We start from the raw sequence: 12,720 nt of genomic DNA, 5'->3' as shown, positions 1-12,720 counted from the left end.
GTACTTGCTTGGACCTTCATGTTCATACTCTCTTTATGTCCTCATAGAAGGCTGTGATGCACTCTCTTCTTACCACCATATCCAACTCCAATTTTCTTTTCTCCTTTGAGCTACAGTTTAAAAGTCTTTTCCTTAATATATACATTTTTTTCTGTGGTCCATGGGTATAGTGATGACATGCTCTTAGATTTTCAGAACTGTGTTCTCACTTCTGTGATTTGACTAAATATATTGTTTGGTTTCATTTCACCTAATTAGGAAAGTGGGAGGAAGTATGCATATCCTGTTCTCACAGAGAAATTCTTTGGGCTTCAGACTGGTTCCCTAGTGTAGTTTGTGCTCAGGAACATCATTTTCAAATTGCCTCCTGGTCAACCCTTTTCTGTTTCCCAGTCAGAAGACTGAAAAGGTAACAGTAGCTGTTTAATTTGCTCTTCTTCAGGTTTGGGGGTTATTAGTGAGAATTCCCAAGATTTTGTCAACCCCACTGTGTGATATGAAAGAAGGGTGGTGAAGGTATGCGAGGACCCTGGCCACACTTTAATTCTTCTCCACTCTAGAATTTTATGTTCTTATCCTAGACCATGTGCCAGCACTTTTTAAGTTTGTGAGTTTGATTTTTGCCTTTTTCTGTTTCTGTTTGTATTTGGTTGTTTTTTGTAGGTAAGAGGTTTTTGAGGGAACTGATTTTTTTGTTTTACAATTTTTGATCCATAACGACTAGATATTAGGGGAGAGAAATTATCTCAATCACTAGCTTTCCATTTTAATGTAAAAATCAGTGAACACATGGTAAGTAATTTGTCCAATGTTACATGAATTTAAGAAGACAAGTCACCTGGCCTTTTGGGCCTTCAATTTCTTTTTCCACTCTCGTACTAGCTACCTTTATTCAAGAAGTTCTTCTAAGCTTAAAAAAAATTAAAAACTGTAAAGTACCATGTTGATGAAGGATTTTGCAATTGTTTGTAACTACCATTGATTAGGTAGATACATTCAGGTAACCCATAATCCTAATTTTTCCTCATTAGTTAAGTATCCAGCATAGAAGGTACATTTCTTTGCTTTCTCAGAAATACCTGGAATGACACACTCCTCCCAACCTCTCCAGGCCTCTGCTTTGAAACAGGCCTCTTCACTTGTAAAAGAAATTAGGTGGGCTAATAAGAAAGTATGGTTTTTAAGAAAAAAAAAATTTTAAGAAAAATTTAACCTCATTCTTTTCAGTAGTGTATAGGCACATCTTATTTTCCTTCTTTGTAAAATGGGATTACTACTGGTCCTACCTCATAAGGGTATTATATGAGAACTAATTTACTGTTTCAAATCATGAAGGACACAGTATCACAGATGATAGAATATTTGTAACTTTTATTAGACGCTTAATATTCAATTAAGTAATTTTGATGCAGAAAGTAAAAGCATACACTTAAAAAATACCATAAGAATTTTCATACTTTTAAACAAAGATTTATACTCTTTTAAGATTAAATACAACTGCTTCTGTTTTGTTTTGTTTTGTTTTTAAACAGAGGCTTTGTGTGAGTAGATAACTTCTAGGAGTTCAGAAAAAGTTGAAATGTTTTCTAACTAAATGCAGTGCACATTCCTGGATCAATTTTCATAGACTGATCAAAACCTGCTGTGTTAAAATAACATAGGCTGTTTTTCATCAGATTTGTTGATGATATAAATAAAATCTGTAAATATATTAGTAAATGTTAATATTCATGTATTGTAAGTTAAGGTTATAAAATTTGTCACAATGTGATTTTTTTATTCAAGTGAAAACAGATGTGTGCAACTCTTTTGAATATTGGTTTATAAATGTTCATACTCTTTATTAATGAAAGAAAAGATTCTGTAACTGAGATACACACGGTGTTCACACACACACACACACACGACTTGATGAACTCAGTTTAGTCATACTTTGGGTTAGACTGCTGAAGGAAAGTATTACATTTTTTCTCCTACTTTTTACTACATGATAACATGCAGAGGACACATGACCATTGTCATCATGCTCCACAGCTAGCCTGTACCACCTCTCATCTTCTGTTATCATGTTCTTCTGACTTTACTAGTGTGGATTTTATTGGTTTCATTATTGAATATTTTGCTCAGTAAAGACAGTCTTTCAAGCTGTTCTTGTGGATTCAAAAAGGATGATTATACAAAGCTCTCATACTTTCATATCCTTGTATCTATGGACTTATTTATGTGAAATAAAATCCTGTATTCACTGTGGGAGTCTCTGAATTTTACAGAGGCTTTTTACACAGGAATTTAACAATTTGAAGGCCATAATTTATCATTTTTCTCTGATTTTTGCTTCTTTTCAAGTCCTCCTAATTACCAGTACTTGTGATGTACACCTTAGAAAGCGTGTTTATACATTATTGTGTTCAGCTCATAACTACTTTAGCAGACCTTTTAGTTCTCACTATTACAGACTTTCCTGTGGCCCTTCTGCACAGACCTCTGTGTACATCTGATTCCAACACAGGCTTAGAGGCAGAATTGCTGAATCAAAGGATATTCCTTCCAAGGCTTTTGATAGAAAATTTCCAAGTTCTAATCATTTTATTCCTACTAAGGTTGAATATGCTTTCTATATTCTGTCATGATTGCTTACTTGTGCTCTTTGCTCATTATTAAAAATATTAGGTCTTTTTCTTACTGAGTTATAAGAGCTTTTTAAAAATAGTATCAATCTTCTGGCAAATATATTACAAGGGTATTTCCTCCTATCCCTCTGCCTCAAGTTGACATTCCTCTTCTGTTTTGCTTTTGTTTTTTAGAGCTTTTTGCCTTTTGTGATTTTTTTACATAGATATCCAAATTTTTTATTTTGTAGTATTTTCAATCTTTTCACCCTTTTGCTTTTATGTTAAAAAGTTATTCCCTAGCCATTGATTATGTGGATTGTCATTAACACACAAATGAAATTCTTAAGTGTAGGGTTTTTTAAAAAATTGCTGTTCCAAAAATATTTCTTATTGATAATTGTATAAACTCAGTCTACTATTATGAACTTACTGAGGAAATGACCTTCCCCCATTCTTTCAAAATTGAATTTCTCCAAGTACTGACTATTGGGAGTTGGATATTAGGGAAAATAATCTTATTTTTGGTTTGCATCATTCAACAAGAGCTAGCGGAGACTTTAATATTTCAAATGATATTTTTGCCCCAAAGTTTAGGTATGAAAAGAATGAAAATCCAAATCAATATTTATGAATACTCCCATATAGTTCCAGTCTATTTTGTTTTTAATTTGCCTTTTAGCTACTTCCTAACAGTAAAGCACTGGTGATTTGTTTTGCAGAATCCTTGCAGCCTTTCCTGGAAGCCTGTAGCAACACTTTATTTTTTCGTACTTGCTCTGTGCTGCTTCGAACCCCTAAGCTTGATCTTCAAATACTAGAAAAGCTCAGTATTATTCTGCAGAAACTTTCCAAAATCAAGTAAGAATTTTTCTAAGATTTTTTATTGAAAGATACATCATGTGATTATTTAAGCCTATCTGAATCCTAGACTGGTTCAGCTTTGTTTATTAAGTCATAATTTCCAATAAATGTAGAAACTTGAGATTCATAAAATATTAATGCATGTCTAAGATACATACTCAGTGACAGATGAGAACTGTCGTACTGGAGAGTATACATCTAGGAACGTCTTATTTCCATAGTTCATTTCTGCTAAACAAACTTTAAGTACCACTGGGGATGTAAAAATAACAGCAATTTTTAGCAACCAAGTGGTAGTATCAGAGTGACTTACTGCACACTGATACTCTGTAATACCACAAGTGAAAATAAAAAATATAATAAAAGTGTATTTGCAGATCCTTATTGGTGTACTGAAATGAATTCAGGGAATTAGAATGAAGCAGGCAGAAGAGACTTAAAATTATGTTTGTAACAGGGTTTCTTTTAGGAAACAATTATGGGCTTGTTATGCTACTAATTTGGATTTTATTGTGAGAATTAAGAGCTTTTGCATTTCTTCTTTCCCCTGATGCAAGCATTGATATAACTAGTTAATAAATTATAAATAAAAGACATAGATTTTAGCTTTATTTTACTAAAATTGAGGTATTTTCTGTTTTTTTCTTCTGAGGCACATTAAATATCTGTCTCATCCCATGTTTATAATGGTAAAACTGTGATTGTGGTTCAGCTCCCCTGCCCCCTCCCTTTCCCCTCACCTGTGATTTGCATGGTAGTGAACCTAGATATTTTACCAGGCCTCAATGTACTTGAATAGTAAATACGGTACATCTTAAAATTATCTTAGATATGTGCTAGTGGGCCCACATGTTCTGCTTGGTGCCTAGTACACTGTATCATACCATAGTAAGTTATTAAGTGTCAAAATATAACCTCATGCATTATTAGTTTGGCACAAATGTCAGTTAAACTTACCAATCAGTTTTCTTCTTTACTTGCAGACTTATGGTACCATGGTTATTTTGATTTGTAATCAGTAAATTCTCAGGAAGACATGTTGTAGTTTACCTGTGGTGCCATGAAACTGCAGTAACATTATTTGGGTTTAATTCAGTCTTAGCTCTTAATTCATAGGATTATTTTTATGTAGTCCCGAAGTGCAAGTATATCCTTGAGCCAAAGCATTTTACTATTCTTGATGTGTTCTATAGCTTACATTCATTTCAGACTGAGATAAAGAGCTAGAACAGATCTCTAACAGGAGGGCTGGGAATACCTGATATTCAAGTAGGTCTTAAAGTAAATCTTCAAACCCACAAAGATGAGTTGAGGAGGCAAGATGGCGGAGAAGTAGGGAGCTCCATACATTTCACTCGCCCCCGTCTCAAACGGAGAGAGCCTGAAGCCATAGGAACCCTTACAGAACCGCAGGAGTTTGGGAGGAAAAGGAGACAGAGCCCACTGAGAAAACAACCTTATAAGTGCATGAGTGCAAACTGGGGAAGATAAAAACTGGCCAGGACCTGGAGACACGGAGGGTGGGGTGGGAGCCCCAATTGCGGGGAGATGCAGGGAGTCAAGGGAAAAAAGAAAGAGATGCTTAAACTGCTCAAAGAACTGTCCCTGTCCCTGGAGAAGAGAAAAACCTCGGCTCGGGACAGGGAGCAATCTGGTTTCCAACTGTGGTGCTGACTTTGAGCTGGACACCCTGGTCCCAGATGGCCCCAGGGGAACTGCTCCTCTGCTCTCCAGCTCCATCCGGAGAGGAAGCAGCGTGGCCTGAAACTGCTCCGCTGCTCTTCCGGCTCGGCTCGATCCCCAGTGGGGAGGTGGCGAGCTTGAAACTGCTCAGAAGGACTCGGCCTGCGGGTTTATATTTTGGGCAATATCAAAGCGCATGGACTAAGAGCGAAACGAGGCGAGGCTTGGGACATAGAACACCGCCCACATGGCTACGCCCACGGCACAGGGAGATCGGACCCAAAAGAGTGATTTGCAACGCTAGGTTCGAGAAGGGGCCAGGCACCACAATTTTTCTCCCCACAACCACCAGAGGGAGACCTCAAGGAATGGCCCGTAGGACTCAGTGGAGGCTAAGACCTGCCTACACTAAACCACATACATCCCCGCTAGAGAGCTGCTTTTTTTTCCCTTTTAACCAGAGCCTGGGGCAATACCAACATGGATGCACTGCCGTGATTAATTCTAGATCAGTTCTTTTTCTTGAGATATATTTTCCCTGGTCTCACTAGTAACCCTCCCCTCTGCTTCATGGACCAGTCTGGTCACTGGTTTCCTTAAAAAATCAGATTTAATCCATTCTCTAGATGTATATTCTACACCTCCACCACTACCTTTCTATCTCTCTATCTCGGTAGTAATCAGACTATACACTTTCTCTGAGTAACGTTACTTTCATTTCTTTCTTCTCTCCTTTTACGATATTCTCCTCTTTCTCTCTCTGAATTAAGCCTCTTAGGCTCTCTGCCTGGTCATTGTTCAATTTCCCTTTCTCCCTGTCCTGTCATTTCTCTTTTTGTATATACTCTTCCATCAGCACTGCTTACACCATGCTCTTTATTTGTAGCTCGGAAGTCTGGTTTTTTGCTTTTAGACTGTCCCTTGTTTCTTGGGTTTTTTCACTTTTCTTTTCTTCTTTTTTTTTATTTTTATTATTTCCTTTTCCTCCTTCCTCTTTTTTTCCTTTTTTTTCTTTCTTATTCTTTTTCCATTTCAGTATGAATGTTTGTTGGCTTTGTCAGTGTGTGTGTGTGCGCCTTTGTTCCCTGTGTGTTTGTCTGTTTATTTTCTTTTCCAGGACACCTCAAGAAACAAGCCAATGTACACATGGTGAAGAGTCCCCAATACCACTACGAGTAGGGAAATAAAATAACCAAGGTCTCAACAAGAGAGATCAAGAGACACCATTCAAAGAACACTTCCTGAACTGACAGGCCCTGAAGAGTCAAAGAGCTTCTTTAATACAGCAGTACTCGCAGGTGCAGAGTGCATAACATGCTTTTAAAACTAACAAGAGACAGAAGGCTAGCCAAAATGACTAAATGGAAGAACTGTCCTCTAAGGAAATTCTAGGAAGAAATGACAGCTAAAGACCTGCTCAAAACAGATATAAGCAACATAACTGAACAAAAATTTAGAACAGTAGTCATAAAATTAATCTCTGGGCTTGAGAAAACCATGGAAGACATTAGAGAAACTATGGTTACAAAGACTCTGGAGCTTAAAAACAGTTGTGATGAATTAAATGCTGTTATGAGATGCATAATAAAATGGAGGCATCAAATGCATGGATTGAAGAGTCAGGAGAATAGGTGAATTAGAAGACACAATTAGAGAAAAAGAGGAAGCCATGAAACGGATAAACTGATCCAGGAGCACAAAGGGAGAGTTCGAGAGCTGACTGATACAATCAAACGGAACAATGTCCATATCATAGGAATTCCAAAAGAGGAAGAGAGAGAGAGGCGCTGTAGGAGTCCTTGAACAAATTATAGCTGAGAACTTCCCCAGTCTGGGGAAACAGACATTGAATTCCAAGAGGCACAGAGAACTCCCCTTAGACATAACTTGAATCAATCTACTGCACGACACATCATAGTGAAACTGGCTAAATATAAGGACGAAGAGAGAATTCTGTAAGCAGCTAGGGATAAAAGGGCCCTAACATGCAAAGGGAGACCTATCAGAATGGTTACGGACCTATCTACTGAAACTTGGCAGGCCAGAAAGGAATGGCAGGAGATCTTCAATGTGATGACCAGAAAAAATATGCACCCAAGAATCTTCTATTTAGCAAGCCTGTCATTCAGAACGGAAAAAAAGATCAGAGTCTTCCAAACAAACAGAAATTGAAAGAATTCATCACCGCTAAACCAGCTGTACGAGAAATCCTGAGGGGGACTCTCTGAGGGAAATGTTGCAAGGAACTCAAGGTACCAGAGACACCACCACAAGCATGAATCCTGAAAAGAACACAATGACTCTAAACCCATATTTGTCAATAATAACACTGAATGTAAATGGACTAAATGCCCCAGTAAGAAGACATATTGTAGCAGAATGGATAAAAAACCAAAATCCATCTATTTGCTGTCTACAGGAATCTCATTTTCGACCCGAGAACACCTTCAAATTGAAAGTGAGGGGATGGAGAAATATATATCATGCTACTGGAAGTCAAAAGAAAGCTGGAAAGCTGTACTTATATCAGACAAACTCAACTTTAAGGTAAAGATTAACAAGGGATGACGAAGGGGAATATAAAATAATTACGGGGTCTGTCCCTCAGCAAGAGCTAACGATTATATATGTATATGCACCAAATATGGGAGCACCTAAATATATAAAATAATCACAAACAGAAAGAGTCTTATGGATAAGAATGTGCTAATAGCAGGGGACTTTAATACTCCACTTACAGCAATGGATAGATCAACTAGACAGAAAATGACTGAAAAAACAATGGACTTGAATGACACATTGGACCAGATGGATTTGACAGATATATTTAGAACTCTACATCCTGAGGCCATGGAATTCACTTTCTTCTCAAGTTTGCATGGTACATTCTCTAAGATAGATCACATACTGGGATATAAAGCAGCCCTCAATAATTTTTAAAGAATTGAGGTCATACCATGCACACTTTCAGATCACAATGCTATGAAACTTGAAATCAACAACAGAAAAAGTCTGGAAAACCTCCAAAAACATGGAGGTTAAAGACACCCTACTGAAGAATGAATGGGCCAATCAGGCAATGAGAGAAGAAATTTAAAAATATATGGAAACAAAAGAAAATGAAAATACAACAATCCTAACTCTATGGGATGCAGCGAAGGCCATCCTAAGAGGAAAGAACATTGCGCTCCAGGCATATTCCAAGAAACTAGAAAATGCACAAATACAAATTCTAACAGCACACTTAAAGGAACTAGAACGAGAGCAACAACAGCACTGCAAACCCAGTAGGAGAAGAGAAATAATAAAGATCAGGGCAGGAATAAACATATAGAATCCCAAAACAAAAACAGTTGAACAGATCAATGAAACCAAGATTGTATTTTTCCCCAAAAAAATAGAAAATAGAAGGAAAACTTCCAGACTCATTTTATGAAGCCAGCATCACTTTGATTCCCAAGTCAGACAGAGACCCAGCAAAAATAGAGAACTATAGGCCAATATCCCTGATGAATGCAGATACAAAAATCCTCAACATGATACTTGCAAATCGAATCCAATAGCACATAAAAAGAATTATCCACCAAGATAACATGGGCTTCATTCCTGGGTTACAGGACTGGTTCAATATTCACAAATCAATCAATGTGATACATTAGAAAAGAAAAAAACCATATGATCCTGTCAATAGATGCAGAAAAAGCATTTGACGAAACACAGCATCTCTTCTTAATAAAGACCCTCGAGAATGTCGGGCTAGACGGAACTTACTTAAACATCATAAAAGCCACCTATGAGAAGCCCTCAGCTAACATCATCCTCAATGGGGAAAAACTGAGAGCTTTCCTCCTGAGATCAGGAACACGACAGGGTTGAGCAATCTCAGCACTGTTGTTTAACCTAGTGCTTGAAGTCCTAGCATCGGCCATCAGACAACAAAAGGAAATAAAAGGCATCAGAACTGGCAAAGAAGACGTCAGACTTTCACTTTTCGCAGACGACACGATACTCTGCATAGAAGACCCGACAGCCTCCGCCAGAAGCCTACTAGAACTGATCCAACAATTCAGCAAGTTGCAGGGCACAAAATCAACGTCCAGAAATCGGTTGCATTTTTATATACCAATAATGAAGCAACAGAAAGAGAAATCAAGAAGCTGATCCCATTCACAATTGCACAGAAAAGCATAAAACACCTAGGAATAAACCTAACAAAGGATATAGGTGATCTGTATGATGAGAACTATATACAACTTATGAAGGAAATTAAGGAAGACACAGAGAAACGGAAAAACATCCCATGCTCATGGATCGGAAGAATAAATATTATTAAAATGTTAGTACTACCCAAAGCACTCTACGCATTCAATGCAATCCCAATCAAAATTGCACCAGCATTCTTCTCAAAGCTAGAACAAACTATCCTAACATCTGTATGGAACCACAGAAGACCCCGAATAGCCAAAGGTAATGTTGAAGAAAACCAAAACGGGAGGCGTCACCACCCCAGACTTTAGCCTCAACTACAAAGCTGTCATCATCAAGACCGTATGGTATTGGCACAAAAACAGACACATAAACCAATAGAACAGAATAGAAAACTCGCAACTGGACCCACAAATGTATGGCCAACTAATCTTTGACAAAGCAGGAAAGAGTATCCAATGGAAATAAGGAAGCCTCTTTAACAGATGGTGAGAACTGGACAGCAACATGCAGAAGAATGAAAGTAGATCACTGTCTCACACCATACACAAAAATAAACTCAAAATGGAAAAAGGACCTGAATGTGAGACAGGAAACTATTGAAACCCTAGAGGAGAAAGCAGGAAACAACCTCCTTGACCTCAACCGCAGCAATTTCTTACTTGACACATCCCAAAGGCAAGGGAATCAAGAGCAAAAATGAAATCTTGGGACCTCATCAAGATAAAAAGCTTCTGGTCGGTAAAGGAAGCAACAAAACTAATAGGCAACTGACAGAATGGGAAAAGATAGTTGCAAATGACATAGCAGATAAAGGGCTAGTATCCAAAATCTATGAGGAACTCACCAAACCCCACACCCGAAAAACAAATAATCCAGTGAACAAATGGGCAGAAGACATGAACAGACACTTCTCCAAAGAGGACATCCAGAGGGCCAATAGACACATGAAACGATGCTCAACATCCCTCCTCATCAGGGAAATACAAATCAAAACCACACTGAGGTACCACCTCACGCCGGTCAGAGTGGCTAAGATGAACAAATCAGGAGACTCTAGATGCTGGCGAGGATGTGGAGAAACTGGCACCCTTCTACACTGCTGGTGGGAATGTAAACCAGTGCAGCCCCTCTGGAAAAAAGTGTGGCGATTCCTCAAAAAATTAACAATAGAACTCCCCTATGACCCAGCAATAGCACTGCTAGGAATTTACCCAAGGGATACAGGAGTGCTGATGCATAGGAGCACATGCACCCCAATGTTCATAGCAGCTCTCTCAACAATAGCCAAAACGTGGAAAAAGCCTAAGTGTCCATCAACTGATGACTGGATCAAGAAGATGTGGTTTATCTATACCATGGAATACTACATGGCAATGAGAAACAATGAAATCTGGCCATGTGTAGCAACATGGATGGACCTTGAGGGTGTTAGGCTGAGCGAAATAAATCAGGCAGCAAAGGACAGATACTGTATGTTTGCACATATAGGTGGATTAGGAGGAACTTAACAGAGGAGCATGGGGGAGAAGAAGGGGGAAAATAGTTGGGGAGAGGGAGGGAGGCAAACCATAAGAGACTCTTGAATGCTGAGAACAAACTGAGGGCTGATGGGGTTGTGGGAGAGGGGAAGGGGGGTGATGGGCACGGAGGAGGGCACGGGTTGGGATGAGCACTGGGTGTAATATGGAAACCAACTTGACGACAAACTTTAAGAAAAGTAAAACCACAAAGATGTGAATCATTTTGTATTAAGTAAGTGGTTATGTAGGTTATTTGGTAATTTCTTTCTGGATAAATGTATGTAGACAAGGAGGTAAAAAATATATTTCAGATTTTATTCTAACTTATTGAAACTGAAATTACTGATAATTACAAGGAGGATGTTTGAGAAGGTATTTTTGACCTAAGTCAAAAGGTCTATCTGCTCCTAAGATGATCCAGTGTTTTATTTTTTCTAGCTATGAGGAAAAAACTATTCTCAAGCATTTTAATGGTGAATAGGATGCACTTTTCAGGATCATAGAGCATATTCTTTTTTTCCTTGAATAGTTTTCCACTTTAGTCTTCTCTCCTAAAACCTGTTTTTGTTTGCCTTGACATATTAATCCTTTAGTTACTTATTTTCTGCACTGTGTTGAAAACCAGGTGCCATTTGCCCACATTACAAGTAGATAATATCTCATTGCCATTCCAGATAAATTCCCTAAGTGTGTGCAATGAAGTTAATGTGTTCATTCTCTTACAGGAGTAATAAGAAGCTCTTTGAACTTTTTACAATTCATCTGCTGCTTCAAGAAATACAAAGGACAACTCATCCAGAGCATGCGTTTCTCTGTATTAACCTAAATTCAACTCTGTTCAATTTGGGTTTAACAAAATGCAACACCTTGGCCTCCAATGCAAGTCATTAGACTGGCTTAATATTACTTTATATATATTACATATAAAATAAAAATCTTACTTGTAAGATTGTAAAGTCACCAAAGTAACTAAAAGTCTACCGAGTAAAGTTATCAGTATCATTTATCATGAAAAATATAATTTTTTTAACTCTTAAAATGAAATCTATAGAAGCTGTGGGATTTTTGGACTGTTTCAGTTCAACTGAGATAGTACTTACTAATGTACACAATGGAATTGCCAGAATTAGTGACATTGGGTTACTTTTTATAAGAGTGTTTTCAGAAAAGTTTTTAAATTATGTGATTATTTGGAATAAAATTGGTGTTTATATGGGAAAGAAGATTAGATCATGTTGTCATTCTTTCTCAATATATCAACAATTTCCACTTTCAGAAGCAAAAGTACATAATTTTTAACTGCCATCCTCATATCACTTTTATATATATCCTAGATTCACAAAAACTGATTTTTTAATTGTGCTGTTCACAGAGTGCTTTAAAGAATTTTTTCTATTTTTATTTTTTCCAAAATAATCATCACCAAACTATATGTGTATAATGGAAGGGTCTTTTTAAAAAAGAAAAAACAGGAACATAAAAATATCTTAGTCCTTCCAACACCCAGGGATATCTGTTGCTACAGCCAAGATGGGTGAAGAGGACAGGTCTGGGAGAGGTGGAGATGGTGGGAATTGGGACAGAATACTGAGAAACACAGAAAAGAAGCACTGTCCTAAATTATGCTGTATCAGCATGCTCATTTCCAGAAACTGGGAGAGGTTTTCAGGAAATGCTTGGTCCTGTTCAAATGAGTGTAAAACAATGCAGAAACAGAAAGCCTTAAGAAGAAAACAGGTTGAGTATGGTGGCACTTCCAGGAACTGAAGAATGCAAAAGCAGAAATGTACAGCAGACAGAAAATATACCATCACTGATACTGCAGCAGATAAAAT

The 12,720-nt window shown here is 37.6% G+C and overlaps 1 protein-coding gene across 5 annotated transcripts in view; it reads left to right on the top strand.

The window, feature by feature from the left end:
* The window catches only part of CCDC138 (coiled-coil domain containing 138), a 111,959-nt gene extending 99,863 nt beyond the window's left edge, over nt 1-12,096 (top strand). For 2 of the 5 annotated variants that reach the window (XM_039222191.1, XM_039222190.1), the window contains exons 14-15: nt 3,332-3,470; nt 11,611-12,096. In XM_039222191.1, the coding sequence (XP_039078122.1) occupies nt 3,332-3,470; nt 11,611-11,776 (305 nt within the window). In that variant the 3' untranslated portion in view covers nt 11,777-12,096. Of the gene's footprint in view, nt 1-3,331; nt 3,471-11,610 lie in introns of those variants that run through there. The other 3 variants (XM_039222193.1, XM_039222192.1, XM_039222194.1) reach the window with 2 other exon arrangements.
* Nucleotides 12,097-12,720: the final 624 nt, after the last annotated feature.

This window comes from Hyaena hyaena, unplaced genomic scaffold (assembly GCF_003009895.1).
Source record: "Hyaena hyaena isolate Hyena2069 unplaced genomic scaffold, ASM300989v1 scaffold_1074, whole genome shotgun sequence".
NCBI classification, from domain to species: domain Eukaryota; kingdom Metazoa; phylum Chordata; class Mammalia; order Carnivora; family Hyaenidae; genus Hyaena; species Hyaena hyaena.
The sequence above is the reverse complement of the archived record's forward strand: the minus strand, read 5'-3'. Positions and strand labels throughout refer to the sequence as shown.